Raw genomic sequence first — 12,408 nt, forward strand, 5'->3', positions numbered from 1 at the left:
ACACACACACAAATGTATGATGCCATCATTAAAGCATCGACGTTTACAACAGGAATGTTACTGGTGTTACTGGTCACCGGAAATAAGGCTAGTAATATACAGGTAATGTTCATTAGCTGCAAACACTAAATGGCAACATTTTAAGGTTAAGATAAACAAAAAGAATATTGAAGAGGTTCCTACCTAGGTTCTGTATCCACAACAACAGATGCTCAGAAGTCAGAGTATTCTCTGCTTAAGCAAAGCTGTGCTGGTACTTGGTAGAAGAATCATTAACTTCTAACACAAACTATGGTTTAGGCAGTTTTAATCTTGTCTCCTCCCAGTTCTGCCCTCTGTTAAAGGTCCCAAAATACATGTTCATGCACAGTAGTCAAAAATTAATTAGGTTGAAAATGTGCAAGTGTTTTCCTTTTGTACACTCTTGTGAAACACTTTTTTCCCCGAGCTTATCTAGATTACAATAGTCCATACCTTCCTGGCCTTTAAAACTGGGGAGTCCCAACTTTAGACATGTTCCTGGTTACTGATAGCTAAAATATATTTTGGAATGAAGTTTTATTTTCATAGTCTAAGACCTGCTAGAGCCAGCCAAGGACTTGCAGGAGGAGAAAATACAATGCCTTTGGTATACTGAACAAAGTATGTGTTCAAGAAACATTTGTGCTTAGCATAGTGTTCAGATCTACAGTGCAGTGCTATTAACTGCACAGGCAAACTCAATGTGAAAGTATATTGGGGCTATGTGTACTTTGGAGCAGCCCTTTACCTACTTGCAGCTCTAGTTCAGCGAAACCTGAACTGGTTTCCTGAGAAGGATTTTATTTGATTGCACCCTTGCGCATTATGCCTGATTCCCGAGAGTAATTGTAGTTAAAAGAGAAGTCATTCTTAAAGCATGTGAACTACGACTACTGTCTGCATGGATGTTACACCAAAATGTGCCATTCCTTGTGGTTTGTGTGCCCTTCCCTGCCACCACTGACGCCACGCCCATTCTTTTACTTCCTATGAACAATTACAGCCTACTTAATAACCCTGACCTTTGGATAACCTTAAATTTTGCCATCAATACTCTTATGGGCAATACTGCTCGTGGCTTTTCCGACTCTCAACCAGACAGTTGCCTTTGGCTTCCTAGAACAAGAGACATCAACATCAAGAAAGCAGTATTCACTCCAAAGCAGTATGTCAGGGCAACTATCAGTACAATTATAAAATAAGAATGCAAGAAGAATCCAGATCAGAAATCCAGTCTGCAAACTCAAAATCACCTTTTGTGAAAAGGCCAAGCCCTGCCTAGAGAACAGTAAGAACTGCATTCCCTCCCACTCCATCCACTTCTAAGGCTACTGCAATAGATTGGTCTTCTGAGGCATAGGAGCCTTCTTTTAAATTCCAGTCATGATCATATTATATTCTGGTTTTGAACTGACAGGGTCCTTTAGCTTTACAAGCTCTTCCTCTTGATCTAATAGAATCATAGAATCATAGAAAGTTTTGGGTCAGAAGGGACCCCTAGAGGTCATCTAGTCCAACCCCCCCGCAGCAAGCAGGGACACTACTAACGAGATCAGGTTGCTCAGAGCCCTGTCCAACCTGGTCTTGAATGTTTCCAGGGATGGGGCCTTCACTACCTCTCTGGGCAACCCGTTCCAGTGTTTCACCACCCTCATTGTGAAGAATTTCTTCCTTGTATCCAGGCTAAACCTACCCTGTTTTAGTTTAAAACCATTACCCCTCGTCCTGTCACTGCTGTCTCTACTAAAAAGATTGTCCCCATCTTTCCTATAGGCTCCCTTTAAGTACTGAAAGGCTGCAATCAGGTCTCCCCACAGCCTTCTCTTCTCCAGGCTGAACAATGCTTAGGACTCAACTTTGATCACAAATGAAGAGAGCACGGTTCCTTAACCTATTTTACTAGATAAACAAGCTAATCATGCTTAATAATTTCTTGAAAAATAGGCTCTTTTGATTATGCAGCACATCCTTGGAGCCCTTGGCTACAGTGCTTTCTATCTGTATCCGTATTTCATCAATGCACATGGCTAAAAAGGTATACAATATTCCAGGTGTAATCTCATCAGTGCCACATCTTGAAATGTGAACTATTCCTTATCTCTAGCCTTGTCTGACATGTTCTAAGATTACATATAGTATTTTCAGAAAAGCATCTTTTTAAGGGTGTTTCCTAGTTATCTACAATTAACAGGTACACTCAGGGTCTCCTCAAGACTTTTCAGCTAAGGAGCTCCTACCCTGGAGCAGAAATTCCTGTTACCGGCCATCAACTGTGCAACTTTCTATTTAACATTGTATTCCACTCCTATTTTGCCATTCTCAGGTTCATTGTTCTTTTTTCCCCTCTGTGATATCCAGACTCTCCTCTGTTTAACCATTTCATCCAACTTTGTGCCTTCATTGTTATTTCAAAAAGTGAAGCTGGGAAGTGGCACAAAATATATTGAGATATCTACTAACAGTTATGAAGAGGCAGACCGGTGCCTAGTTGAGAAACCTAAAATAGATAGTTCTTAACTGTTCGCTTCATCAAAGTTTGGGATGCTTTCCAAAAGAAAGCCATCTTAGAGAAAAGCTTAGAGAAATTCTTAGAATCACAGTGTGATTTAGACTGGAAGGAAACTCTGGAACTCATCTGGTCCAGTCCCCTGCACTAAAGGCAGTACTAACTTCAAAGTTTGTTGGTATTGGTCAGGTGTCATCAATTTGAGTTTTGGATGGAAATCTCCACGGAAGAAGGTTCCACAGCATCCCTTGGCACCCGGTGCAGTGTCTGACTACTCTCACAGTAAAGAACTTGTATACATGCATATATACATATGTAGAACTGGAATCTCCTTTGCTGCAACTTGTGTCCATTGCCTCTCATCTTTTGGCTGTGCATCACCTGTCCACAGTGGAGAGTCTGGTGCTGTCTTCTGTGTAAGCACCCATTAGAAAGCTGAAGAAAGCAGTAAGATCCATAATTTGCCCAACTTGATTCAGTTTATCAATGTCTGACTCGTTCTGGAGAGCATCAAACCAGACACAACACTCCAAATGCAGCCTGACAAGTACTGAATGGAGAGAAAGAACCATTTATCCAGATCCTCTGGTCTTTAATGACTGTAGCCTAATATACAGTTAGCCTTGTAGGCTCACTACTGTTTCACGTTTAACTCACAGTCCATCAGGACCTAAAGGTCCTTTTGTGCAAAGCTGCTTTCTGTCTAGCTGACTCCCTCGACATATTCTGTGGTTAGATTCATTCTATCCCAGGTGCAAGGCTTTGCTTTTTCCTTTGTTGAACTTTTTGAGTTCCTGCCAGCCCATTTCTCCACCCTCATCAGACCTCCTCTGCTGTTCTGCCCTCCAGCACATGAAGTGCTCCTCTCCTCTGATGTCATACATGAACTTGCTGAGAGCACTTCCACTCCTGTTCTCCAGACTGTTAAAGGAGTTGTTGACGAGTATTGACTGCTGAGGAACATCACTAGCAACTGGACACCAGCTGCTGGGCTTTGAAATGCTGATCACAACTTCAGATCTTCTAGTTTTCTGCTCACCCTGTAGTGGGTAGACTATATCTCACCTGTTTGGTGCCTGTGCCAAAGGTCTTGCTAAAGCCTCAGTAAACAACATGCACTGCTCTGTCCTTGTCTGCCAGACCAGTCATCCCATCGTAGAAGGCAACTGGCTTGATTAGGCCTCGATTTACCCTTGATAAATCCATGCTGGCTGTTCCCAATCACCAGTCCGTTGTGTGACTAATAATGGCTTCAAAGATAACTTGTTCCATTATCTTCCATACACCTGTCTTGGTATTTTATGGATTCCTTTTATTTGCAACTTTTTGTGCAGAACTATTTTTAGTTTTCCACTACTGAGTTATCAATAACATGGTCAAGGGGGACTTCATTCATTGTTGCAGAGAAAAAACATGGTGTTACACTATGATTGCACCCATTAGATTTACGTCTGAATTAAAATAACCAATCACACTGTCACCCCCCGCAATTTCCTTAAAGAATCAAGCATATCCTCACTGTCAAATGATCATGTGCTTAGCATTATCTACATGCAAGAGGTCAAAATTCATGGTCCTGCCACAGATGTGGGCCTCTTCTTCTCAGAGGTGGGGATTCTTCATGTTCTGTTGTGGCATAACTCATCAACCATTCACTTCTAGCAGGTTTCTTATACCATGATTGACATTTTCTAGTCACCAGATAGGCATCCTGGCCCTTGCCTATTGCTCTTTATTACAGGATGACATACCGTAATCAGTATGGTTGCTGATGTACCACCAAAGGCACATACACACAAACACCTGTGTCCTTGTCCTCCAAAGGTGTATCACAAGCTCCACTATTATGCTCTGACTATGTCAAGATAAGTATTCCCTCTTGTTTTATGATGTTTTTTGATGGAGCCTGGTGTTCCCAAGGTTTCTTTTTCAGATTGTCTTCAGGTGTATTAGCAGACCTGCCCAAGGGTATTTCTGCCTTTTGATCCTAAAAATATGAAAAGGCGTGGAGATAAATGTACTCTGTAATTTGGAAATAGTTGAACCTGCAGAAGAAGTGCCACTTTCTTTTTCGTATAGTAAAAGGGGGAACAGTATTTCTTTGGTTCCTCATTCTAACATATGAATACAAAGCAATTTCTCCCCATTTTTTTCTAGTTCTGTACACACCATTAATTTATAACTTTTAAAAAATGAATATATCTTTTATACTTTGCTCTGTGTATGGCTGAGAAGATTTCTTTTCTATAATCACACTGCTGTTGTCCAAGCTGCTTGTGGAAGCATTCACATTCAAAGTTGACTTCTTGAACTGAGAACCATGGAACATAAGTGTCGAAATGGGAAATGAGGAACTACTGAAGTCAAATCAAAGACTATAATCTCACATCTGGAAAACGACATATCTCATCCTTTTTTTTCATCCAAGCCATCCCATATGACTGTAACTTACACTCATGGGAAAGAAATTGGATTATGGTAGCAAAAATCCCCGTAATAAGAACACTGAGCTATCAGTAATTGCTGATTACTCCTGAGAATAAAAACAACCCCTACAAAAGCCACACGAAAAATCACCTTTATCGCAGGAGCTGGTTGCAGACTCCTCCAGGCAGAGGGTGGCAGCAGACTCCCACCAGAAGTGGCTGCCAAGGCACCAGTTTGCAAGGGCTGAGCCAGCAGTAGCAGGAAGCAGTCGGCCAGGCAGAAACAAACTCCAGTAGGCAGCTTTGATTAGAGCCCTTTTTATTCTAATGACACTAATCCCTAAATAAAAAAAATCAATGTATTTTAAAATTTAACTCTCAGTTTACAAATTAAGTAAAAGGGATGGTGTAGTAGAGCTAAGCAAATGTTAAGGTGCTAAAGGAATCCTGAGAATGTGAAAAACCTTTACAGAAATGGAAAAGGTTTCTTGGTGCTCCTGTTCCAGTGCATCTAGTTTCAGCTTGCTGCTGCAGAGCTAATGAGAAGGAAAAGCACGCTGACAAGCTGATTTGGTGTCACCATCTTAGCTAGTGTCTGCGACTTGTTCCTTCCACTGCTCGGTGGAGCTTTTGTGTTTCATAAGAACTACTTGATATTTTTGCCACTGATTTGCATCATGTATCTATCTGGGGAAAAGTAGATCAGGATGTCCTGTTTTAATGATATTTATTATTTTTCTATTTAAAATACAAAGGGTAGTCTTTAATGCTGATTGGAGAGCTGCTCTTTGCATTCAGTCTTAATCAGCAGCTTTGTTTGGAGTTGTTATAGATGTAGAATTGAAGGCGTGCAAGTCATTGGCAGCTGAGAATACTTAGACCTTTGTAGGAGCTAGTCCAAATGTGTGCTGCATCATCGCATAACAGCAGTGAAAAACATGCAAACTTCAGGTGAAATCCTTAGGGCAAAAACCCCATCATCTTTGCATGGTCTGGGATACTATCGGCGATATAAAGACTGAAAAAAATATTATGGTTCAAGTAATTGAATACCTGGCATTAGATGTAACACACCTTCACGAAGCTGTTCATCTGTCTCTTGCACTAAAGCAGATCTTTTACAAGAATGGCCAAGTCTTGAGTTAAAGACTACACACGGCAGAAAAATCTGTAACATCCCAAAGACAGTAGTTCTAGTGAAAAAAAACATATCTTATTTCTAAAGCAGTTTTGTCCTGTTTGATTTCCAGGCACTGCAACACAGTCTACCTTTGTCTGCAGAATTAAATAAACAGATTTTTGCTGACTGCATAGCACTTTCATGGGGTCCCCATTTCTTAGCACCTTCTTTTAGAAGTGCCAACATCACGGGATCAAAGCGAGGGTTCTGGTTACCACCGTGTACAACAGTCTTTCAAAGTTACCTTGCTCAACAGTCATGAGAAAAAGTTTCCTGACCTGGTCACCATCAAGCTGTGAAAATGTGCTCTGCTTGCTCTGCACTAAATCCTTTCCTTATTTGCTCCCTTCAAAATTCAAAGAACTGTATCAATCTGTGATGAGCTGTTGGTTAAGATCATTTTAATGAGCACTGTAAATCACCATTAAAAGGCCCCACCTTTATATCGCTCTCATGATTTTTATGGCAACTTCAGACTTTCTTTCTTCCAGAGACTGATTAGCACTGGATGAAGAACTGCTTCATACAGAACTTGCTTAGCGATACTCCAAGGTACAAGAAGAGACAACCAGCCTGAGTCAGACCTATGATCCCTCTAGCCCAAAGGCTCTTGCTGACAGAGGCTGCTCTACGAGGGGGGGACAAGTTGGTAGCTGAGGGCCAACCCAGTGCAGGCTGTACACCCAACACCTGGTCAGGGTCAGCAGAGCTGAGGTAGCAACAGCTGCTGGTCCCAGCCTCAGGCCCATGACCATCAGCCAAAGGCAAGTTAAGAAGTGAGGCCTTACAACAATTCCAGAAACCCACACCATAATTCAGGACTATCAAGGGAGAGGGCTCAGCATATGCAGACCTCCAAAATGGCTTGGGTCAGGACTGCATGCACAGGCTGGAGCTGAAATGGGGCTCAGGAGTCCATGGGCAGAGGTGGAGGTGGGTCCCATGCTATGTCTACTACTCTCCCAATAGCCAATTAGTTTCAAAATACAAGAGGAGTCTTGAGGAGAACCAGGTGGCAAAGGCAGGCACCTAATGACCCACATGGCATTTTCTTTTCCATAACTCAAACAAAATTCCCCTGTGAGGTTTTCTCTAGTCTCAGATCTGTTGTGTGACAATCCAATTCCTTTGCTTTGAGCAAAACCACCTTGGTTTGGTGCTCCCTAGTACTTGTGATGGAGGAGATGGTCAGCAGCTGATCCCTAGCAGCACCTCCCATGCCACTTACAGTTCTGCTTTCTGTTATTTTTTTTCCACACTAGCCAGCCCTCATCTCTCTTGCTGTAGGTCATCCTTGTAGTCTTATAAATAACCATGCTTTCTCATACACTTTTTCACTCTCCAGGGCCTTTTTTTTTTTTTTGCCTGGGACTTTCTGAGGTGCTCTTTACATCTTAAAGAGCCTTCAACACATTTTTTCCTTTTCTCTTGTTCCCTATTTAAATCTGCGTAAACTTCTATCCCCATAATTCTACTGTGGCTGAAATGAAACCTTACCTCTGTGCACTTATGCTGTGCTTGTTAGATTTCAGTATCTTTCTACACTCTTCTTCTGTTAAACCAGTGTGCTCACTTTCTTTGTATTTCTCACAATTATCAGTAATGATTCTCTATTTACAAACACTTTTAAAATACCCCTGTGACTTAGCTACTGGAGATTCTACATACTATGCACTTCATAGCTTCTAGAGAGGAGTAACGTTTTTTCTTTCAACGTTATGCAGAATCAAGTTGCATATTTCAAACGGTTAAACTATGTAGTGTCATCAACAGTCGAACCAGCCAAAATGGTAATGACAATTTTTTCTCTCAGATGATAACAATCACACTGCTATTTAAAAATATTAAAGTAGTTGTTTCATACATCAGTCTTACTTGTCATTTTGAGCACATCAAGGAGGCAGCCTATCATCATGCAGCCTATGTATCCTTTTTGATACATTCGCACCATTTTCTCTCTCTCTTTTGGCAATTCCCTCAGATTACAGGATCATATATAGCAAATCAAAAGCAGCACAGGGATGGGGTAGCTGCTGTACTGTCTGTGACCTGAAGATACTTCATCCTATGCTGATGCTTCTTTCCTCTCAAATGGCAGGAGGGCATGAGCTACAGATCAAATGCATTGTTCCCACAGTCGACTGACCTCATCTTCTTGCCTCCTTCATTTGTTAGAATTCTTCAGTGTTTCCCTCCTGACATGATTAGAAAAGATGTGCCTGTAATTAAGACATATTATGTCACCCGAGAGTTGTATTTTTTGCTGGGATGTAGAAGAGAAATTGTGCACCGGCTTGCATGTCTCAGGCCTGGTTGAATATCCCATCATGTGACATGGCCTGGTACCCTTGCCTTCTCACATAAGTGCCAGTTAGGGTCCTTGCTATAAGATAAAAATGTATGAATACCATTTTTGCATGGCATACAGCCTGTGGGTACTTCTTAACAAGGTTATGAGTCCCACTCTGGCCTCAAAGGCTAACATCAATGATTGGGAAATCTCCTCAGCCAATTCTTTTAACAGTCTCACCTTCAAATATTAAAGGCATTTGCTTCTTTGCAGTCTATTAATTGTGGTTTAATATCTCTAATTCTAAAAAGAAAAAAAAATATCCAAAATTGCTGACCTTTGTGAGACATTACCAGCTGCAGATTTAGTTTAAGATGAAGAATTCTAATAGGAAGAACTTGACAGGTCCAGATCCCTTAGTGCTAAGACCATTTGCTCATCTGTTATAACAAATCCAGAATATATATCTCTAGTCAGACACTCATCCATGAATCCATGTTACTACTTGTATTAAAATAAAGTAGCAGACTTGAAAATATTTCAGAGTGGGAATGGAGTATATCTGCTTGGTATTAGTATTATCATTGCTGAAGAGAGGAAAAGAGTGCTCATTTTTAAACCATAATGAAAATAAGACTTCCCAAAACAAATTCTTTCATAGTATTCCTCTTCCTTTCCTGTGCAAAGAAAATGGGGTATGGAAGTAAAGCCCTTGCTTTGAAAGAATTATTCACGAAGTACAGGCTTACATACAGAAGCTTAGGTGACAACCCAAGAAGTTGATTTTTTGCTGTTTTTTTCTGAATTAGAGTAGATATGTTTATTTCTCTTAATTTCTTTCTTTGTCCTGTAAGCCAGCGAATTTTCCTAGCCATCTGGCTGCCGAGCATGTGCAGAGCTGACTCCATGACAGCTTCAGTGCTGTTGAGCAGCAGTGTCTCTGCCATAAACTCTGCTGGGACTGATTTGCAAATTAGGAATCCTCCCCGTTTATTTGACACACATACCACATCAAGCATTGAGTGAAATGCAGATATTCCTCCTTTTATATTGCAGTGTGAACTAAAGTTGGGTTGTCCCTTTCTCTCACTGGATCTAACAGCCATTGCTATGAAACGTGCCCTCCCAAGGAGGCTATAGAAGGCTCCAAGCATCTCTCTTACTCCTGGATGCTGGCGCATTTTGGCGTTTTTTTTGTTTTTGTGGTGATGTAGTGCGAATGAGACCTGAGGCTGGAACACTAATCTTTGTGATTCATCCTAGCCATAATGCTTCAGTTAGTGGCATATTCACAAACCTTCTTATTATTGTAATTTTCTTTGTTTAGTTCAATATCCAGTTATACAAGGCAAAGTGAAAAGCCACAGCTCTCCAGTACCCCATTGCCTGTAGCCTCTGTTACTCACCTGGCAGGACAAAGAGCTGGGACAGGGGACCGGGTCTCCCATATTCCAGGCCACTGTCTAAACAGTCACCCACACGGCAAATGGTGGGTGGCTTTGGTGCTTCCTCTGACAACTGCAGATTCTCAAGTGATGGCTTTAAATCCTTACCTTCTGCAGATATTTGGTGCTTAAGCAACACCCTTCTTCTTGGTACTCCTGTGGAATGGATTAGGTAGTTCCCTAATGGCACACTGTAAATATTTATCATTGATAAAGCTCAGTAAATCACATTCTTATACATTTGCTTCTCCTCATGCATCCCACAGGAGAGGCTCCACACCTGCCTTTGATCTGCAAGGTCAGCTAGGTACCTACAGTCACTGCTGAGATGCAAGTGATGTGATATGAGATTGTTTTGCCAATGTTATGACGAAGGATGAAGTCTACCTTTCATCATGTGCTTTAAAGCTCTAGTTGCTTTAAAAGGACATAATGTGTAGCGGTGCTGTCACTACTTTTTCAGTGCAAGCATTCTTGAGATTTTGTTCCATGTTAAGCAGCTTTCCATTGTACTCCCCACTCCAAATTTATTTAATACCAAATATTATCAAACTGCAAAAACTTATATATAAAGTGATACAATAATACATGTCTTAGTTTCAGCTAGCAAATACAATAAATTGAAAGGAAAAGCCCCAAATCACCTGGTCTTTGAATTCATTTTATTGTTCCCAAGCTGTCTTGTCATAGCTATTTAAAAAATAAATCATCTGTATCTTGTATCATGGTGTTATTACATTGCATAAAATCCATGGAATTATTCAGTACACTGAGTAGCAGCAAGTAGCAAGAAACTGCTGGAAACCAAGAAAGCTCTATTATTATTCCAGTTTCCTTTGGACGATACTCTTGTGGACTCTTTGACTATAATGATAACTTTTATTGCTGTTCTTGTTGTGCTATTACAGAGCTACTTTAAAAAGAATCCCTAACCACAACATTTGATGTCCTAAGTGCTATGGGTTGAATTCACAAGATGCCCAGAGCCTGTAGCTGATTTGTCCTCCCAGCAAACCACCTTCCTCCTGCCCCGTGCTGCACTGCTCGCAAGGGCGAGATATGTGCAGAATATCCCTGCACCTTCCAGGTTGCCAAGTCAGGTTTTGTGCACCAGCTCCTCTCAGGCTGGTACCATGGTGAAGAGAGCTGCATTGCAGCCTCCCCACTACCTCTTGCACACAGAAGGAAGCTGAGGGGCAGCAACGGCTGTTGCAGCTTGACGAGGAGGGATGGAGCTGAGGGGCAGCCATAAAACTGGCTTCTTGGTGAGGGAGCAAGCTGCACCTCCCCAGCCATAACAAATCCCTTCACTTCAGTGGCACTGGCACGGCAGGACAAAAGGCGAGCAGTGTTCTCATAGCTGTACGCGTACAAAATGGTTGTCTTTACTTATGGTGTTTACAGTGAGTATTACATGAAGGTGAATGTTTTCAGGGTGCATACTAAGATACAGCTTCACTGATGATCTTTTTCCTGGAGCACCACTTACTGGGTAAAGTCATGGTGGAGATCTCAGTCTTCCTAAAGTCTAGTCTCCTTTTCTGGGCAGTTAGTTGTCTGAATTAAACCGTCACTATTGACAAAATTATCTTTCCTGCTTTTTGTCCCACAGGCGCCTCTCTCCCCGTTGGATGAGAGGGTCTCATCTTGTGGAGAAGACCTTTTCCGGAGAACCCAAAGGACAGCAACACTGAAGAAAATCGACACCGTGCCCAACACCAAAGTCAGCCCCAGGTACACATACCTGAGAGAGAAATGATTGATCAGAGCCTGTTTCAAAGGCAACATGTGACTAGAAGGCATCAAGGACACATGCATGTTTTCATTTGTTAAGGCTGAGTAAGAAAGGTCTTCAAGCAAGGTGATGACCCTGGAGATGGGAGTTTGTCAGCTCACCCAGGTCAAGTATTGCATTGTCTCTGGCCAGCAAAGTGTCTCAGGAATTGACTGACCTCCTTCACTCCAATACGCTTCAGTGAGAATAACACTAATATTTCTAGGGCAATTAATTTATTTTTTGGTTGGTTCATAACCAGTACCAGTGATACCAAGACCATGTAGTGGTATTTTTGCTTTACAGGCAAAATGAGAGTAACAGCAGCAGCAACAAATAACATGATTATGCTCTAATAGCAATGAGTCCCAATTGAGATTTTGTTCTTCTCTTCAAATTTTCAAAACAAAATTTTCAAAACACGTTTTTTCCTGGGGGTGGGGGAAAGGGCAACCTGTCCTTTCATTTCTCTTTTACCATTGTTATTATATTCTCCATTTCTGGTAATGTCTCTCATGTATGCAGTTCAGATAATTACACTCCTCTAGCAACAAAGTGATAAAGACAACACTGTACCTAAGCTTATAGAGAAGCCAAGCGTGCTTTGTGGCACCCTTCCCTTCCTTTATGTTGTCCAGCTCCAACACGGAGCAGCGATGAGGTTGAACAGCTGTTTTACTTATTACTTACTTATTTACTTACACACACACTCTCACAGTAGAGTTGTTAAAAATTGGGGGAAGCATTAGCATAAAATTGAGGTTTT

The 12,408-nt window shown here is 41.4% G+C and overlaps 1 protein-coding gene across 6 annotated transcripts in view; it reads right to left on the reverse strand.

Moving 5' to 3' along the window:
* Positions 1-12,408, reverse strand: part of LOC104338089 (solute carrier organic anion transporter family member 1C1) — a 42,587-nt gene that overhangs the window by 3,578 nt on the left and 26,601 nt on the right. For 5 of the 6 annotated variants that reach the window (XM_075440161.1, XM_075440146.1, XM_075440133.1 and 2 more), the window contains one exon: positions 10,542-11,612. The exons of the other annotated variant lie outside the window; for it this stretch is intronic. In XM_075440161.1, coding sequence (XP_075296276.1) covers positions 11,390-11,612 — 223 coding nt within the window. In that variant the 3' untranslated portion in view covers positions 10,542-11,389. Of the gene's footprint in view, positions 1-10,541; positions 11,613-12,408 lie in introns of those variants that run through there. 6 annotated transcript variants of the gene reach the window in all.

The sequence above is a fragment of the Opisthocomus hoazin genome, chromosome 1 (genome assembly GCF_030867145.1).
Source record: "Opisthocomus hoazin isolate bOpiHoa1 chromosome 1, bOpiHoa1.hap1, whole genome shotgun sequence".
Taxonomy (NCBI): Eukaryota; Metazoa; Chordata; class Aves; order Opisthocomiformes; family Opisthocomidae; genus Opisthocomus; species Opisthocomus hoazin.